General features: G+C 40.3%; 1 protein-coding gene across 5 annotated transcripts in view; it reads left to right on the top strand.

Moving 5' to 3' along the window:
* LOC125457732 (SPRY domain-containing SOCS box protein 1-like) overlaps positions 1–18,424 on the top strand; it is a 178,115-nt gene extending 159,691 nt beyond the window's left edge. For all 5 annotated transcript variants that reach the window (XM_048542311.2, XM_048542315.2, XM_048542314.2 and 2 more), the window contains one exon: positions 17,254–18,424. In XM_048542311.2, the coding sequence (XP_048398268.1) occupies positions 17,254–17,381 (128 nt within the window). In that variant the 3' untranslated portion in view covers positions 17,382–18,424. The remainder of the gene's footprint in view (positions 1–17,253) is intronic.
* The last annotated feature ends 660 nt before the right edge of the window (positions 18,425–19,084 follow it).

Genomic DNA, 19,084 nt, shown 5'->3' with positions numbered 1-19,084 from the left:
TCTCCTTCTCTTCCTCCCATCTGCCAGGGTGAAAAAAAGTGAGTGGGGATCCTGCATCCCAGGCAAGATTTTAAGGAGCAACATCACTGTATTTAAATTAGATGCAATCAAATAGTATTCCTATGACTTGTTTTTCATGTGTTAACGAGGTGTTTCAGAACTCCATTCTAGAGCTAATGAGTGGTGACGATATGCTATTTCTTTTTCCCTATAATGAATGTATACACAGATCCACTGGGATTACTAAATGATACTGACAACAGCAATCCAGTGTTCCACTCTCCCCACCCTAGCTCCTCCAATTTTAATTGTTATTTTGCTGCAGCGGTTAATGGTAATTAATGCATGTTAATGGCAGCAATTAATCTTCGACTTTTGAACAAAGGAGTCATCAGATTAAGCAAATAAAGACAACCTCGTTATTACTCTTCAGTACCAAGCATTGTACTCTGTTTAAGCAATTAGGATTTTCCTTGCATATATTATTGTATAATGTAAAATAATGTTTAAGTGCCAGCAACAAATTCACCCGTAACATCAATGTCTTAATAATAAAAACACTTCAGTTGTCAGGCAAAATGGGTGACTTAATTCTATATTGATAAAAGAATTCCTGCTGTGCTCAAACAGCAAGGCAAATTTGGTCATTGCTCTCAAATCAGCTGCTGGCAAATTGGAACGGAATGACAATCCTGAAAGATAGAATTACACTTCTGCATTGTGGAGATTTAAGATTAATGTCATGCAGTAGAAAGCAATTCCAATGTTGATTTTGACCTTTTGAGTAAAAAAAATGCACCAGGAAGCAAAATGGTATTAATAATATTTAATGCCAATGGTAGCACATCTGACATAGAGTGTACACTGATGTACTAGCTATAGGTCTTTAGATTTAATAGGTTTGTCAGAAAGTGAACAGAAATAGTTCGTTTTGAATTGACTGTCATTTGAAGGTTTATTTCAAATATGGTAAGTGCATAACATTGGCTGATTTCTTTGCACAGCGTAGTACACAATGTATTTGATGCATGATCACCCTAAGAATGAACGTAAAAACATTACAGTTTGTAGCTTTTGCACCGAAACCTGTCTGTCTATGATTGAGAGATGTGTTCAACATCATAAAACAGAGTGGGAGGGCACAGAATTGTTGGGCTTGGTGTATATCATAATCTCTTAACGTGGATAAAATGTTGATTAACTAACAGTAACAGGAGAGAACAGATAAATTGATCTTTCTCAGGTTGGTAAGCTGGGACAAATAGATTACCATGGGTATCGGTGAATCTGTGTGAATTATGCGGATGAAGAAATCAAATTTATGGTGATTAATTTTGCCAATGTCACCATGATAGGTTGTTAAGAGCCTACACATGGATAAAGATATGTTAAGTGAGTGGGGAAAGAATCTGTCAGAGGATATGGGTAAATGAGAACATGTGCATTTTTTTCAGGAAATGTAGAAAGGCAGGGTATTAATTTAAATGAGATTTGAAAAACCTGTTGATACAAAGGGATTTGAGTTTAATCTGATACAGTAAAGTTGGTACATCGCTAGAGCAAGGAATTAAGGCAAATAGAATCCTGTTGTTTGTTGTAATAGAAATGGAAATAAAAAGAGGGAAGTTTTACTGCATCCGCATAGGGGATTGGTGAGATCATGTCCAGAGTATTGTATACTGTTTTGGTTTCTGTAGGACTTACAGAGAAATGTTAGAGGGTCTGGAAGAATGGGGATCAATGTTATTTAAACAGTATAAGATTTTTGGGGGACTGCTTGGGATGTTTATCATGAAGGTGTTCTGTCTTTTGGAGGAGACTAAAACCAGGGGCAAAGTTGGAAAATGTAAGGTTTCTCTTAAGACTGAGATGAATTTTTCTTTTCCCCCTGAGTCTGGTATTCTTTTCCTAGAAGATAGGCGAGTTTGCACCTTCAAATTTATCAGGACAAGTCAGACAGTTCTTTGGTAGGGAAAGAAGGTGAGGTTTATGACTTACAGAAGTTGATTGGGTTCAAAGACCCAAATGTCTCAGCTATGCCACTTTCCTGTATAGGTCCCGTTTAATGGCTTCTTATCAGGCATACGCCACCTTTTATCATTATTTAACTATTGATCTGCTTTCAGGGGCCTTTAGAATTTTCCTTCGCTAGCTGCTAGTATTTTCCTTATGCCCCACTTCTTTTGTTTCATCTCTCTTTTGAACCTTCTGTCCTCAGCTAGTTCACAATTGCCTACTACCCAACACCAGTCATGAGTTAGTGATAATGGGAACTGCAGATGCTGGAGAATCCAAGATAACAAAAGTGTGGAGCTAGATGAACACAGCAGGCCCAGCAGCATCTCAGGAGCACAAAAGCTGACGTTTCGGGCCTAGACCCTTCAGAGGCTCTGATGAAGGGTCTAGGCCCGAAATGTCAGCTTTTGTGCTCCTGAGATGCTGCTTGGCCTGCTGTGTTCATCTAGCTCCACACTTTTGTTAACCAGTCATGAGTTTACTTTCTGTACTGTAACTGAATGTCTGTGTCCTTTATTTAGAGAGATCTGGATTTCTTTGTTTTATTTGCTCCTTTTGAAGAAACGTACTGGGACTCTGCCCAAACCATGTCTGTGAAAACGGCCCAATGTTCAGCTGCTGTTTCTGCAACCAAACTTTTTGGTTACATTCTGTCTGACCCATTGCTATTCTTGTTTCTTACACATCCATATACAGACTGGAATAATAGTAAAATAAAACCTCTTTTATAACTGGTCTGTAATATTTACAATTCCGTATAATTTTTCTTAGTAGATTTGTTCCTCCATGTAGACAGTGATAAAGAAGGCATTTGGCAGGCCTGTCTTCATTGCTCAGACAATTGAGTATAGGACTTGAGACATCATGTTGCGATTCTACAAACTATTTTGGAGTACTGTGTACAGTCCTGATGGCCCTGCTATAGGAAGGATAATATTAAATTGGAAAGGGTGCAGAATGATGGTATGGTGGCTCAGTGGTTCACACTGCTGCTTTCAGTGTCAGAAACCCAAGTTCAATTCTAGCCTTGGGCAACTGTCTGTGGAGTTGGCGCATTCTCCCCGTGTCTGCATGGTTTTCCTCTGGGTGCTCCAGTTTCATCCACATCCAAGATGTGCAGGTTAGATGGACTAGCCAAGGGAAATGTAGGGTTATAGGGAGAGGGTAAGGGAGTGATTCTAGGTGGTATGCTGTTCAGAGGGTCAGTGTGAACTCAATCGGCTGAATGGTCTGTTTCCACAATGTAGAGATTCTATGAAAAGATTTACAACAAGGTTACTGGGTGTGGAGGGTTTGAGTAATAAGGAGAGGATGAATAAGCTGGGACATTTTTCCCTGGAGCATAGGAGGTGAGGGGTAACCTTTATTGAGGTTTGTAAAATCATGAACGTTATAGATAATGTGAATATCACAGTTTTCTTCCCTTGTGGTCAGGGAATTCAAAACTAGAGGGCACAATTTTGAGCTGAGAGAAGGAAGTTTTAAATGGGACCTGAGGAGCAACTTTTTCACACAAGGTAGCTCATATATGGAATGAACTGCCAGAGGAAGTGACACATGCAGTTACAGTTACAACATTTAGACATTTGGACTGGTGCATGCATGAACAGGTTTAGGTTTTAGATTTAGATTTTTACTCTTACATGTACTCAAGTACAGGAATATAGCAGTGCAGTGAAAAACATACAAAGTCACCATTTTTCAGTGTCATTTTGATATACAAAAGAAAGGTTCAAAAACAGAAACAGAAATAAAAGAAACAGCCAAAGGAATAGGAAATGTTCTGATCACTCCCCCACTTCAGCCATGAGACCTTGCTGCCAGAAAAACAAAGCCACAAAGTCCATCCCTCAGTCTGTGAACACTCGGGTACCCCATGTACCTGCATGCTTCCACTGTTGGAATGCCACTGCGTCTGCCATCAGATACACGGGCCCACTATATCCTGGAGCCATGCAGCCACTGGAACCACCATTTCAGCAAAGAAACCTGCTGTTACCCCCTTAGGGTAGGAACCGCTCTTGCCACTGCTGACATTCCAGGGGACTGCTATCACTGCTGCCAACAATCGGAAGGAACTGCTCCCATTGCCATTGAATAGGAAAGTTTGAGGGGGTATAGGTCAAACGCAGGCAAATAGGACTAATTTAGTCTGTGAAACTGTCAGCATGGATAAGTTGGACCAATTGGTCTGTTTCCATGCTGTATGACTCTATGATTCTGTCTATCCCACTATTCTATAGATTGCACCAAGCAATGTCATTACATCCTTTTTGTTCCTTGGCTCTAGCTAAATTGATTTTGACCTTGAACCCGCTGAAGCATTCTCTTTCTCCAGGTCTGCAATGCTGTCCATAAACAAAAATGCCACCCCACCAATTTTCCTTTCCTTCCTTTTTCTGTACATCTTGTAATCTGGGATATTCAACACCTTCCATGAACCTGGTTCTTATTATTGCCAAAACATCATAATTCCACATGGCAATCTGTGCCTGTAACTCTTCAATTTGTTAACTCTACTCACTGCATTCACATATACAGTAAAACCCTGACTTAGACTTTTATGACTTTCTTCTTTATTTTGACTCCACCTGTTGGCTTACAGTATCTCTCTATTTTAGTGCTATTTGCCTTTCAGAATCTGGTGCACCCTGGTATTACTTTCTGAATTCTCTTCTGGTTGTCAAATTGCTGCTGAGTTGGTTGAACTTACCTCAACTTTAGTAGCAAAATTTGCCCAGGGAACTCAGACCCAGCTCTGTTTAAATGCAATCTGTCTGACTTGTACAGGCGTTATCTCCTCCAGAGTCTATCCTACTGTGCTAGAAAGTTAAAGGCTTCATTTCTGAGCTATATTTCTAACTATCTCCCTATTTATTTCAGAACCCTCTCCCCATCCCCCTCTCTGATGAAGGGTCTAGGCCTGAAACGTCAGCCTTTGTGCTCCTGATATGCTGCTGGGCCTGCTGTGTTCATCCAGCTTCACACTTTGTTACCTTGGATTCTCCAGCATCTGCAGTTCCCATTATCTCTGGTTCATCTGTCATATCTTCTTGAATGTGGTACTGGCAACAATTCAGAACCTGCTTGCTAAATTTTTATGTAGCTCCCTAATTTGCAACACCACGTCCCATTTCCAAACAGTATTGGTACTAATGTAGTTTATGGCCTTAGTTCACACATTCCCAGAAGAATGTTCTACAGCTGTTTTGTGACATCATTACCCTGCCATCAGTGCAGCCACAAAGTATCTGAGGTCATGTTGATGGCTGCAGAAATGTCAGTCCATTCCCCTAATTAAAGAATACCCTAGAATAAAACAAACAAGTGTGATTGTTGGAGATCTGAAACAAAAGTGGAAATTGCTGGCAAAACTCTTCAAGACATTTGAACACGAGTCTCTGGATCTGTTCACGGATGCTGTCAGATCTACTGAGTTTTATTAGCAATTTCTGCTTCCGTTAAAGAATATCCTATCAGTGCTACCTTTACACACTCTTCGTCCTCGCCTCCTGGATTGTCAGACCACTCGTGCCATGGGTTTGAATCTTGCTGCATCCCTCACTGGTGATTCTCATACTACTTGCCTGTTCCTCATGCTTCCTTGGTGCTTGCCCTAACTGTAACTATAATTAGAGATTAGTACAAAATAGAAATTCTCCACCTTTAATCAAACCAGCTCCCTCCCCTGTGCCTATACGTTCATTCTTTTCCTCCACTTCAGAAAATTACGTTTTTTAAAGTTATTGAAGACAGTACTGAACAGCTGTCTGACAGACAAACAACTTAGGGCTTTCCTCTGATGTCAATCTTGCACGTCTTTCAAACTCAGCCTAGGTCCCACTGTAAGTGTTACCTCACAACTCCAACTCTTCACACTCGACAAAGATTAGTCCATCCCCAGCAAGGTGGGGGGTGTGGGGGTGTAGGAGTGGGAGAGAACAATGTTGATTTGCATTGAGGGATAGTCAGGTGTGGTGTGGAGGCTGGGGAATGTCAAGCTGGGACCTAATCAAAGGTCAGGAGATTTTGACCTGAAGGTCATAGAGAATGTCTGGCACACCATATTGGGTGCTGATAGTATTGGGCTCAGTGTGGACAGTGGGTAATGTTGCTGGGAGATGAGTGTGGGGGGTGATGGATGTGGGTGAGAGGGCTGCCAACAAGATCTGGTTTGATTAACAGGGGACCTAGGTGTATGGGCGGATGTTTTTTGCTTTTGGAGTTGGGAGTGTTGTATTGTTTATGGTTTGTGATAAGTTAGTGGATCTGTTCATTAGTTAGCCAAGAGTTAGGGTCGGGTGTTAATCCTGTAACCTTTCCTGGATAATTGCTAAAGTTAACTGGCGGCAGCAGAGTAGGCAGCATCCAGGCTCCCCTGCCCGTGCTTGTTTTCTTCATCCACTGTTTCATTTCTTTTTCCTTTTCCACCTCCTCCTTTTCTCAGTTTTATTTAGTTTTTACCTCAAGCTTACCTGATAAAGTGAACTCTTGAGTAGGAGAGTGTCTTTGATGGGTTCCAAAGCAGCAACAGCATCTTCAGAGGCAGCATAGCTCTGAAAGCAGCCCACCTGTGAAGCCTGGAGTAGGACTCCTGAGGGGATTGTCGTAGCCTGGAGCGGACTCTGGCAGTGGCATTGCATGCGTTGACGTAGCCTGAAGTGGGACTGTGGCAGTGGCATTGCGTGGGCTGGTGAAGCCCAGGTGGGACTGCAGCAGCGGAGGAGGAAAAATTGGACTCTCTTTAAGACATATTTCTTTATTTTTTATTTTAAGTTAATGTGAATGCCACCTATGCATGGTGACTGTATATACTTTTCACTGTATTTTGTATTGAATACACATAAAAATGAACAATTCAATTCAATTCAATCAAGAACTAAGTTTGTTTCAGAGGGATCCAAGCACAAGGAATGACCCATGAAATCCTTTAACATCTGTGAAATTCTGTGTGGTCCCAGTGTGTGCTGCTCCAGTGACATCTCTAGCCATCAGAATATCTGGATTTTCTGAAGAAGGGCCCAGGCCCGAAACGTCAGCCTTCCTGCTCCTCTGCTGCTTGGCCTACGTGTTCATCCAGCTCTACACCTTGTTATCTCAGATTGTCCAGCATCTACAGCTCCTACTATCTCAGAATGTCTGGATCTCTAACTTTTTCCCTGATGAAGATTGAAACGAGGGTTTCCTGATTTGAAAATCAGGACCCCTGATAATCAAGAGTTCTTCAACCAAAATAACAAAGGGCATTTTATCTTGGATTCGATTGGAGATGTAATCTCTACTTTACCTTCCTGCTAAATTTCTCGATGTCCAGTCGGAAAGACAAAGGAACCCTCCAGACAAATGAAAGATGAAAAGGTTTTGGCAGAGTGCAAAGGAGCAAAAGTATGCCTCTGCAGAGATTCCTTTGATACTTTGGTCACTCTGTCCTTCACCCTGAACTTCCTACATTGGCCTGTTGAAACCCTTCGCCTACCCAAAGCAATGCACGGCATGTTTTAGTCAATTATAACCGAGGACTAAGAGTAAAAGGAATGAAACTTGCACCAAATGGTACTTTTTGCACACATACCCTTGACACTATAATTCCACATCTACCTGAACCCTGCTGTGACCTAAACTCAGCCAAAATTTATTTATAGTTTACAGGTGCTGTATGACTCTGAATCTATGACTTGCTGCTACCACAACATAGTATATTACCTGCTTTCGCTGTAGCATTGCCTCAAAGTACGGTATGAAATTAATTGGACTAAAAATTCTAAATTAAGCTTTCATTTTGATTGAAAGAGGATGCAGCTTAAAATAGAATTGCTATTGGCAATTGCAGCTCTGAAATTGTAGTGAGCTAACTTTACATCTGGCTGTTTCTTTAAGTCATTTTTTAAATTGTTTTGAGAGTTCCTTTACTCTCGGCTAGGATGATAATGTCATTCTGTACTGTCAGAACCCTTTAGCAGTTATGACTGTACAGCATTCTTTTGTATTTCATTCTCTTCTCTATGCTTCCGAACACCAATTTTCCCTACTTTTAACTCTAGTTTATTTCCTTGGTCACTGCTAGCTGTCTGGTATCTTGCCCAATGGCCATTTGACATTGCAGGCTAAATAGCTGCAGAGAATAGAGCAACTACACCTGATCCTGTCCTCTAAAATCCACCAGCGCATAATGGTGGATAGTGATCAGCTGTAAGAAACCTGGTAATTTCTAATTTCATCCTCCTCTGTAGCCAATAGACATTGAATCCCAAAGGTCTATAGGATCCATATTGTTGGCTTATAAGCCTGGTATTAAGCGTGCTTTTTTAAAAAATATTGGTGACATATTGCTTCTAGCTTGCAAATAAAAGATGTAATAAAATTTGCACAAAGATGCTAAAATTAGAATACAATACATTATGGGGAAGTTGCAACTGTCTCATTTTAATGGTTGGTGAAAGGAATAGATCATATTAAATTACAAGAAATTTGGCTAACAAGGAATTCCCTGTCTCGGATGAGCAAGTATAAAAGCCATTTGATAAGCGCAGTAAAATGCAATGCCTTGCAATCTCTTGGGTTATATATGGGCATATTCATTTTAAAGTATTTTGTAAGATTTCATAAAACCACAGCATCTTATCCTGGTTTTAGTTGAAAAACAACTTGCAAATGTAGGTTGGGTATCCTTTATCTGCACACCTGAAAATAGAAAAGCCCTAAAAACTAAAGGACTTTTTGAAAGGGGACCCAAATAGACATGTAGGCATGGTGATTTTGGGCCTCCGTGGTGGAGGGGAGAGACTTGACTGGCCTGAACAGGCCTCAAACAAGCATGTCAATGGTTCGTTTGGGCCTTTGTGGGGGAGAAAAAATTGATTTTAGGTCTGTTCGGGCTAAGCAAAGTTTTTTTGTTTCCCAAAGGGGCAAAACCGATCCAAACAGACCTGAACAATCTAAGTGATAATTGTCGCAACAAGTGGAGATATAATGTAATGAGTGCAGAGATGGAAGAAAACATGACAGTATCTTTACAGATACTATCAGGTTTTTGATAATGAGATAAAGTCACCATAGTTTTACCTAGCTCTTAGAGCTGCACACTCATTACAGAGAAATGAGTGATGGTGGTTTAACCTGAGGTCACCATGCCTCAGGCAAAGGGAGAGGTTGAGAAGGAGAGACCTTCATGATAATCTCAGCCAATTTGGGGACTGAACCCACACTGTTGGCATTGCAAACCAGTCTTCCAACTCCCATAAAGATAATGAGAACCCATTTTCAAACAGACTAGAATATGAGTTCAAGTGCTAAATGAATATTTTGCTTTGGTTGAGACAATTTAGTAAAAGACCTTAAAAGTTGCGGTAAGCATAGCTTTCAACCAAAAAACTGTTGGCCCTGAGGTTTTCAGATAAAATATTCATGACCTGCATTTTGAGAATAGGAAGTTATTGTTAAGGTACTATGACAATCAGTAATTAGATCAAACAGCCGTTTATCTAACCTTTTTTGATTACATCCGCAATGGGATTCTCATGTGCGGCCATCAAAGAATCCCAGACTTCACAATTCAAAAAGAATTTTTTCTAAATGAAATGTATGAGAGAGTTGGGAAGTGGTAGCATTAAGATATGTCATTGTACCAGTGACCTGAAGACATGGATCCGATCCCACCGTAGCAGATAATGAAATTTAAATTAAATAAAAATTTGGAAATAAAAGCAACACCATTGGCAACCACAACTGTCAATTGTTACAAAAACATTAGTAAAAAGCTAAATACTGCAGATACTGAAAATCTGAATTAAATGCAGAAAGAGCTGGAAAGATTAAAACCTGGTAGCAACCATGGAACAAAATTTATTTTTTTTTAAATTCACTCATGGGAACACAGGCATCGCTGGCTGGCAGCATTTATTGCCTGCTGTTAGTTGCCTTTGAGAGGCTGGCGGTGAGCTGCATTCTTCAACCTGTGCTGTGTTCACTTTTGGTACACCCACAATGACCTCAAGGAGGGCATTTCAGATTTTGACTGAGCAACACTAGAAATGGTAGTATGCTTCCAAGTTAGAATGGTGAGTGGCTTGGAGGGAACTTGCATATTGTTTGTTCCCATACGTCTGCTGCCCTTGACCTTCTAGATGAAAGTGGCCATGAGACTGGAAGATGCTAGCTGACAATCTTTGTGAATTACTGCAGTGCATGGTGTAGATAATGCACAGTGCTGCCTCCAAGTGTTAGTGATGGAGGGAATGGATGTTTGTGGATGTGGTGCCAACCAAGTGAGCTGCTTTGACCAAGATGGTGTCAAGCTTACTGAGTATTGTTGGACCTGCACGCATCCAGGCTAGTGTCATGGTCGTACAATACAGAAGATTTTCTGAAGAAGGGTTTAGGCCGAAACGTCAGCCTTCCTGCACCTCTGCTGCTTGGCCTGCTGTGTTCATCAGCTCTACACCTTGGTATCTCAATACAGAAATATATTCTTTTCGGTCCAACTCATCCATGTCAAACAGGTTTCCTAAACTAAACTAGTCCCTTTTCTCTAGATTTAGCTCAGACCCCTCTAAACTTTCCTGCTTATTACTGCCCAAATGTCTTTTAAATGTTGTAACTATAACCTGTATCTTTCTCTGGCAATTCATTTCACAGATGGTAAAAGTTGCCTTCCGATCCCTTTTAAATCTTTCTCCTCTCACCTTACATTATGCCCTCACCTTACATTATGCCCACTACCTACACTAGATGCAACTTTCAAGGAAATATGCACTTGGACCCCCAGGTCTCACTGTCAACATTTCCCAGGGTCCTACCATTAACTGTGTATTTCCTCATATTCCTGACTTGTGCCTTGTGGATGGTGGACAGGCTTTGGGCAGTCAGGAGATGAGTTACTCACGTAGCATCCAACCTGCTTTTGTAGCTACTGCATTAATGTAGTGAATCAATTGAGTTTCTGGTCAATGGTAAACCCCAAGATCTTGATAGTCAGGCATTCAGTGATGCTAACATCATTCAATGTCAAGGGGTGGTGGTTACGTTCTTGAATTGGAGATGGTTATTGTTGACATTTGTGTGGTGTGAATGTTATTGTCAGTTGATAGCCCAAGGCTGGATATTGTTGAGATCTTGTTGCATTTGAACACTGACTGCATCAGTATCTGAGGAGTCATGAATGGTGTTATACGTTGTGCAATTATCAACAAACATTCCCATTTCTGACTTGTGATGGAGGAAAGCAGATAAAGATGGTTGGCGTAGGACACTACCCTGAAGAACTCCTGCAAAGAAGTCCTGGAGTTGAAATGAATGACCTCTTGCTGAGGCAAACATCTTTCTCTGTTCCAACTGTGACTCCGACCAGGGTGATTTTATATCTGGATTTTCATTGATTCCAGTTTTGCTGGGGATTTTTGATGTCAGTCAAATGTGGCCTTGATATCAAGGGTTGTAACACTCACTTCACCTCTGGAATTCAGGTCCTTCATCCATATATGGACCAAGGCTGTAATGACGTCAGGAGTGGCTCCGGCAGAACCCAAACTGGGCTTCATTGCATGGGTATTGCTGAGCAGGTTGATGACATCTTCCATCAATTTACTGATGATTGAGAGTAGACTGATGAGGTGGTAATTGGCGGAGTTGGGTTGCTTTTTGTGTACGGGACATACCTGGATAATTTTCTATATTTTATTGTAGACGTCAGTGTTGCAATTCACCTGGAAGAGCTTGGCTAGGGGACCAGCAAGTTTTGGAGTACTAATCTTCAATACTGTTGCCAAAATCTTGTCAGGGCCCATAACATTTATAGTATCCAGTGTACCCAATTGTTTGCTGGTTTTATGTGGAGTGAATCAAGCTGACCAACAACTTGCATTCTGAGATGCTGGGGACCACTAGAGATTGATCATCCACTCAGCATTGTGCAGCCAGAAATGTTGTGAATGCATCAGTATTTTGCACGAATATGCTGGGCACTTCCATCATTGAGGATGGCAATATTTGTGGGGTTTCCTCCAGTGAGTTGTTTAATTGTTCACAGCATGCATGATTGAACACGGCAGGAGTGCACAACTTAGATCTGATCTGTTGGCTGTGGGATCATTTAGTTCTATATAACACTTGCTTCTAATGATCTTTGGTATGCAAGTAGTCCAGTTGCTCGCTTCATCAGATTGACCCTTCATTTTTAGGTATGCCTGGTGCTGCTCCTGGCATACCTACATGCACTCCATTGAACTAGGTTTGATACCCTGGCTTGATGGTAGCAGTTGAGTGGGGTATGTGCTGGGCCATAAGCTTATAGATTGTGCTGGAATGCAATCCTTCTATTGAAGGGGCCCACAGGGCCTCATGGATGCAGTCTTGAGTTGCTATATTTGCTCAGTCTATCCTATTTAGCACAGTGATTGTGCCACACAACATAATGGAGGGCATTCTCAAGGAGTAGGTGGGACCACTTCTCCACGAGGACTCTGCTGGTCACTCTTACAGATATGGTCATGGCTACTGCCGAGCCTCTGTCGGTGGTGGACATGGAAATCCCCACCCAGAGTACATTTTGTGTCCCTACAATTGTCAGTCCTTCCTCCAAGTGTTGCTCAACGTGGAAAACTCCTGATTGTTCAAAGGAGGGAGGAGGTGGTAATCAGCAGGACATTTCCTTGCCAGTGTTTAACCCGATGCCACAAAATTTTGAGGTCCAGTGTCAAGTTTAAAGACTCCCAGGGCAACTTGCTTCTGACTGTTTGTTTGCTGTGTCACCACTACTGCTGGGTTTGTTCAGCTGGCGGGACAGGACCTACCCAGAGACTTTGGTGCCTGGGACATTGTAAGCTATATTTGCATGAGTATGACTGTCAGGTTATTTCTTGATTAGTCTGCATGACAGCTCTCCCAATTTTGGCATTAACTCCCAGGTATTAGTAATGAGGACTTTACAGGGACAACTGGGCTGTTTCTGTCATTGCTGCTTCCAGTGCCGAGGTCAATGCCAGGTGGTTGGTCGGATTTCAGTTCTTTAAGACTTTGAAGTGATTGTTACAACTAAGTGGTTTGCTGGACCATTTCTGAGGGCAGTTGACAATCAACCACAATGCTGTGGATCTGGAGTCACATGTAGGCCAGACCAGGTAAAGATGACAGATTGCCTTTTCTTTCTTCATTTTCTTTATTCATTCACAGGATGAGGCTATCGCTTGCTAGACCAGTATTTATTGCCCATCCCTAAGTACCTACAGGACTGTTAAGAGTCAACCACATTGTGGGTCTGGAGTCACATGTAGTCCAAATCAGGTTAGGTCACAGTTTCCTTCCAGAATTCAAACCCGGGTACCCAGAATGTTAGTCATAGCAGTCCAGCAATAATACCGTGAGGCCATCACATCCCCCTGAAGAACATTAGTGAACCAGTTGGGTTTCCCTGAAAATCAACAATTGAACCTGTAGATTCCAGATTTTTTTGAATCCAAATTTCACCATTGGTTGTGGCAGGATTCAAACCTGCGTCCCCTGAAAATTAACTCAATTTCTCAATGAATAGTTCAGCAACAATACTTGGCTATTGCTTCTCTGTACTATAGACTTGTACGATATTCTTAAGAAGAGCTATTTGGTTCACTAATGTTCTTTAGAGAAGGCAATTTGTCATACTTACCTGCTGTGGACTACATTTGTCTCTATATCCACGATTATATGGTTAACTGCTCTCTGAAATGGCCTCTACGAGTCTCTCAGTTCAAGGGGCAACAAGTGCTAGCTCAGCCACTGATAGCCACTCCCGTGAACAAATATTACCATGATACTTTTTAAAGTGTCACCACACATGTGATTAGGAAAGCATTACGCGAGACAGAAAGGTTAGGTTGATTACCTTTCAGTCAAATATCAATGTTGGGGACAGCAATTGTAGTTTGTTTCCCAATACATTAAGAGCACATTTGGAGATGGGGTCAAGTGTATAGATGAGATTATCTGTGGAGGCATCCTTATTTGTGTATGAAACCAGTGGATGGTCAGCTAAACTATTGTGTGTGGAGCTGAGTATTGACTGGTGAAAAATCTACACTGGATGTCGAAAACTAAGATCAAAGGTTAGTCCGACATGTACCTAGAGAGAATATTGTACGTAAATGGACATAGCAAAAGAGATAAAACAAGCACTGAAGGCAGAAATTGAGCTGAAAGTGCATATATTCTTGCCATACTACTAGAGCACTTAACTGCTGCATGTTCTGGTGGTACCTTAAATATAGAATATGATGGATAAGTACCCCAGGACCCACAACATTGTGAAAGGTGCTACACAAAAGCAAGCAGTCATTGTTGGTGGTAAGTTAGTCTGTTTTGAGCCTACCCACTGAAGGGGGGAGAAAAAACCTGCTCCGCAACCCACAATCCTTGCAGTTCGTAAGCTATTTGGTACTCCTACTATTAACTGCAGGAAGGTTCATTCTTTGCACCCTGAATCCTGTAACTAAATCTATGACAATCCTTCCATAAGACACACCCAAAATGACAATTTATCAACTCCTTTTAGAGTTTGGAAGACTCACACGGTTTGACATTTCGTTGGAAACCTACTCCAACCAGACAATTGCATGTCATATTATGAATGACCTCCTGACAACATAATTTGACATCATGCAACTACTTGCTTTCACATGTTGGGACCATTCTTGAGCTGTCACCTTTTTGGAGTTATGTCAATAGAACTCGATGAAAGGTTTTCTCCTGTTAAGCATGTTGGGCAATGACCCAGCCTGGGAAAGCCCTGAACACTTAGAAAGACACAGACGAATCAGTTACAAGCTCCATTAATTGTTAAAAGAAAACTGGTCGTGCCTGACTAATTGAATTTTTTGAACAGATCAATATCCTCATTTTAACAGGGAAGGGCTGTTTTTGTTTGTACTTGCATAATGGTATTACTTAACATGAGGTGACTATTTTTACATGTGATTAAATGTATCAAGAATACAGTAGGTAATATGTTGGCACCTTCTCGTTAATCTGAGTTTGATTTGGGCAAACTGTTGAGAAAATGTAGTGTCACTAGTACATTGTCAGATACAGTCTCACAGTACAATAGCATTCATGCCAGGAAGTCTCACTTAGCACTAACGCTGCAGTGGCAATATACAGTGATTGATCCAACGTCAGTGAATCAGCTTGGAACTGACACTTGCAATCTCACTTTCAACTCATTTTAAATCTCAAGTTTCACATTGGTGCCAAGCTGTTTCAGATTTACATCAGCACTAATTTCATGGGGTTTGATTTCAGAGTTAAAAATTCTGTGTATCTTGTTCAGAAATGAATTTGTGTTTCATGTACAACCATACAGAACAACGAAACAACCATAAAACTGTTTTTTCAATATTGTGTGCATTTTTCAAGATGTCATAAAAATGAACTTTGAGTCACTATATTCCTCCTTAATGATGTTTAAGATTACTGTTGCAAAACATCTCCAAATTGTGTTTTGTATAAAAACTATTGCTGATAAGGGACATCAGTGAAATGTGTGATAACAATATGTAGAGCTGGATGAACACAGCAGGTCAAACAGCATCAGAGTAGCAGGAAGGCTGACATTACGGGCCTATTTAGATATATTGGAATTGATGCTGTGCGCAGTTAAAAGGCATAAGGATTTTTTAAAAATCGCATGTATCTAATTATTACTTGAGTGGATTGTATATCTCTTACCAAACCCATGCTATTCCCTTTCTGCAGACATTAGTTTGCAGCAGTTGCTTTCTGATGCTTTGTGCAAATGGCTATTACTCATGTGTGAAGCTCAAAGAGGAGTACCAGCAGGCTATCTGACTGTGAAAGAAATCACATATCCAGTGGAGATTAGTGTATGTAAATTGCAAGTAGAAAGCAGCCAGTTTTCCTTTCACTAATCTGAATATGCTGCATCCATTTAAATCGCAATTGGTTTGTCATCCTTGAACCAAGTAATGAGGCCGAGAAGTTAGCTGATATACATTAACTTCAGTGATGACCATTTAGTTGGCACATGCACAAGAGGATGATGGCCATTTTGTGTTTCACTTATTATTGCAAGAAACCTGGAGGACTATAAAGTAACTTTGTAATAAATTTATTTTTGGCATGATGTTGGTTTATGAAATGTGGAGAATTTCGGTCAATGTTTTGAATGCTTCCATTCGTTGTATTTTTGCAAATAGTGCTGCTATGAGGTAACCTTAAACATGCTTTTGGAATTGGATTTGTTTAGACACTAGATTATGTTCGTGTGCATTCATACAAAAAAACTCCAGATGTAGCAGACAAACTGCAGAACTTGACTGAGTTTTTATCGAATTTTACTGTCTTGTTACTGGGAACAAAATCATGGAAGAATTCTCAAAAGAGAAAGACAAGGAAGAATTGACAAAGAATTTCAAGCAGAGCAGCAATAACAAGTTAAGGTAAAAACTGAATTTGGCATATTAGGTAGTTGAGTCACTTAATGTTTTAAGAAGATCCGATGCTCAGTGCTGTCCTCTGCTGTTAGATATTCCTAGTCGACATGGTAATAATGATAGTAGAGTTGACTTCAAAGTGCCTGGCTCATGAAGGGAAGTAATGCGCAGAATGTGACATCTGAATGACCTGACTGAAAATACACTTCTATAGATAACAGTAATGCTTGCATAGAGCTCCCTACGTTGCTCCCCTAGCTGAATAGTCCACTCGCAGTTGTGGAAAGATCAAATATGGGCTTTTTCATTGGAATAGAGAGTCTTGAGGAAGACATGAAATATTTAAGAATTACAAGTGCTTTGAGGAGATTCATAGTGAAATATTCTTTCTACTTGGTGAATAAGTAAGGAGGAGTTGAAATTAGACACTACAACTAACAGAAGGACAATTTATTTATTCTTAGAATTTGTGTTTCACTATTTGGTCTCCATTTCTCAGCTGTATCCAGCTGCCTTTTGAGAAGGTGATTGTGATGCTTTTAGTGAATTGAAGGCAGATGCTCATTATATTTTAGGGAGAGGTCTTTAGGGTCTTGATCAGTTATTGATAAAAGATTCAGAGTGACTATTATGTTATTCAAAAGGAATTTTGCAACTGAAATTTGTGAAGATGTCAGAGGGAATTAGAATATAAAATATTATCATTTGATGTCCAATCTAATAAATGCATGAGCCAGTGCGCTTTGTTCTGTAATTTCTGATTTCTTTTCTCAGTATTTTGACATCTTGACTAATGTTTCATCTCTTTTCATTGTTTTAGCGGAACCATTGCCTTTAATGGACTTGTGTCGAAGATCCATTCGCCTTTCTCTTGGCAAGGAACGACTGCATGAAATAGAGACCCTACCCATGCCTGTTTCTCTGAAGAATTATTTGCAGTACCAGTGATGAATAAACTTGGACTAAGCTGGAAAATCAAAGCAAAGCAATGGAAAGCTGTAGTTTACATCATATTTTAATCTGTGGAGGATTCACAGTTGTTTGAATTATCATATGACTTCTAAATAGACAATGCTTAGATAGGAATTAGAGGGGAACCTGTCATATGAATTGAGGATTATTTGCAACCAGTGTTAAAAGTATTCCTATTTTAGCAGTAAAGCAGTATCTCATTATGAAATCTTGGTAATCCTAGAAACCGCTTTATATACGTTTGTAATTTTAGCCTGTTGTCTCTACAAAATCTACATTGTACAAATACATCCTGTAATGTTCAGGTTGTAGCTTGAGGATAATGCCTTGTAATTGTTTAGTACTTCCTCCTGTTTAAAACTGAACATGCAGGTGGAAGAAATTCTTGATGCGTAATCCCCCTTTGGGGCTGTTACGGTAGTTGTTTTTAAATACAGAGGTATTGGCTTGTCTACTCATACTGTGCTATTAATTCCAGCATGAATGTCGTATTAGGCTGATTGAGATCTGGCTTGTAACAGATGATGAAAACAATATGCCTTGAAGCCAGTATGCACGAGCTTCTACTTATTGCAAAATTTCCTGTGAAGTTCTGCATGAATTTTTAAAAGAAACTACTGAGAGATTACACAATATTCACTCATACAAAGCTCAAGTCAGTTTTTTTAATTTTGAACAAGGTTTTGCAGGAAATGGTTTTGCATCATTCAGCTGAAAAACTTTGTTCACCTCAATGTACTAGTATGTGTGTGGAATAGTTTTATCTGTGCAGAGAACGTATTATAACTCTGCTCCATACCAGTCACTTCACTGGTGTACTACAGACATTTTCACTTCTGCGTAGGTCAGATCATTTTAAGATGCTGCTTAATTTTCTGTTTTAAAGTTACCGATTTTATTTAGTTTTTAAACTGGAAATTGTTGCAGTTGCAGGGTGTCGAATGTAAGGATGGTGCTGCCTTCAGAGTTTTAAATGTGAATTAACTGAATGAAGAAGTTTCTAATAAAGTTTACTGTTCAAATTAGGATCAATTTTTTCTAATTCATGATTTCTGGATTAAGTGGGTGTACATACATCAGCCCTGTTACTAAGAAAGCAATTTAATTCCATACTATACTGTGGATTAATTAACCATAAGGTTCATGGTGAAGTAAGGTCATTCTGCCCAACTTCACTCATCTGCATAGAAAACCCTATAGACACCTATCTGACTCCAACATCTGACTATTTCTTGAATGACTCCAAGATTATCTCCTTTGCCACTAATTTGGATCTTCACTGCAATTATTGACCAGTCTCCTTTTAATGAAAACTTCATAGCCTCCCCCTCGCTCTGTCAGCTGCTTCAGCCCTGCAATCTCTACAGTTCTCCATTCAATCTGATTCTAGTCTCATCTATATCCCTTTGTTTGCTGTTGCTTGTGGTTGTGTTTAGCTGTCTAAGGTTTACGCTGTGAAATATGTTCACTAAATCCAGTCAATGACTCTTAGCTATACACGAGGAGATGAATGGTGAATAACCGGTGAGTTATTCTCAGTATTCTAAATAGAAACACAGAAGATCGGAGCAGGAGGAGCCATTCGGCCTTTTCAGCCTGCTCAGCCATTCTTCATGATCATGGGTGATCATACAACTCAATAGCCTAATCCTGCCTTCCTCCCATAACCTTTGATCCCA

Source organism: Stegostoma tigrinum, chromosome 14 (genome assembly GCF_030684315.1).
Source record: "Stegostoma tigrinum isolate sSteTig4 chromosome 14, sSteTig4.hap1, whole genome shotgun sequence".
NCBI lineage: Eukaryota > Metazoa > Chordata > Chondrichthyes > Orectolobiformes > Stegostomatidae > Stegostoma > Stegostoma tigrinum.
Note: the sequence above shows the minus strand (reverse complement) of the source record. Positions and strands in the feature narration are given on the sequence as shown.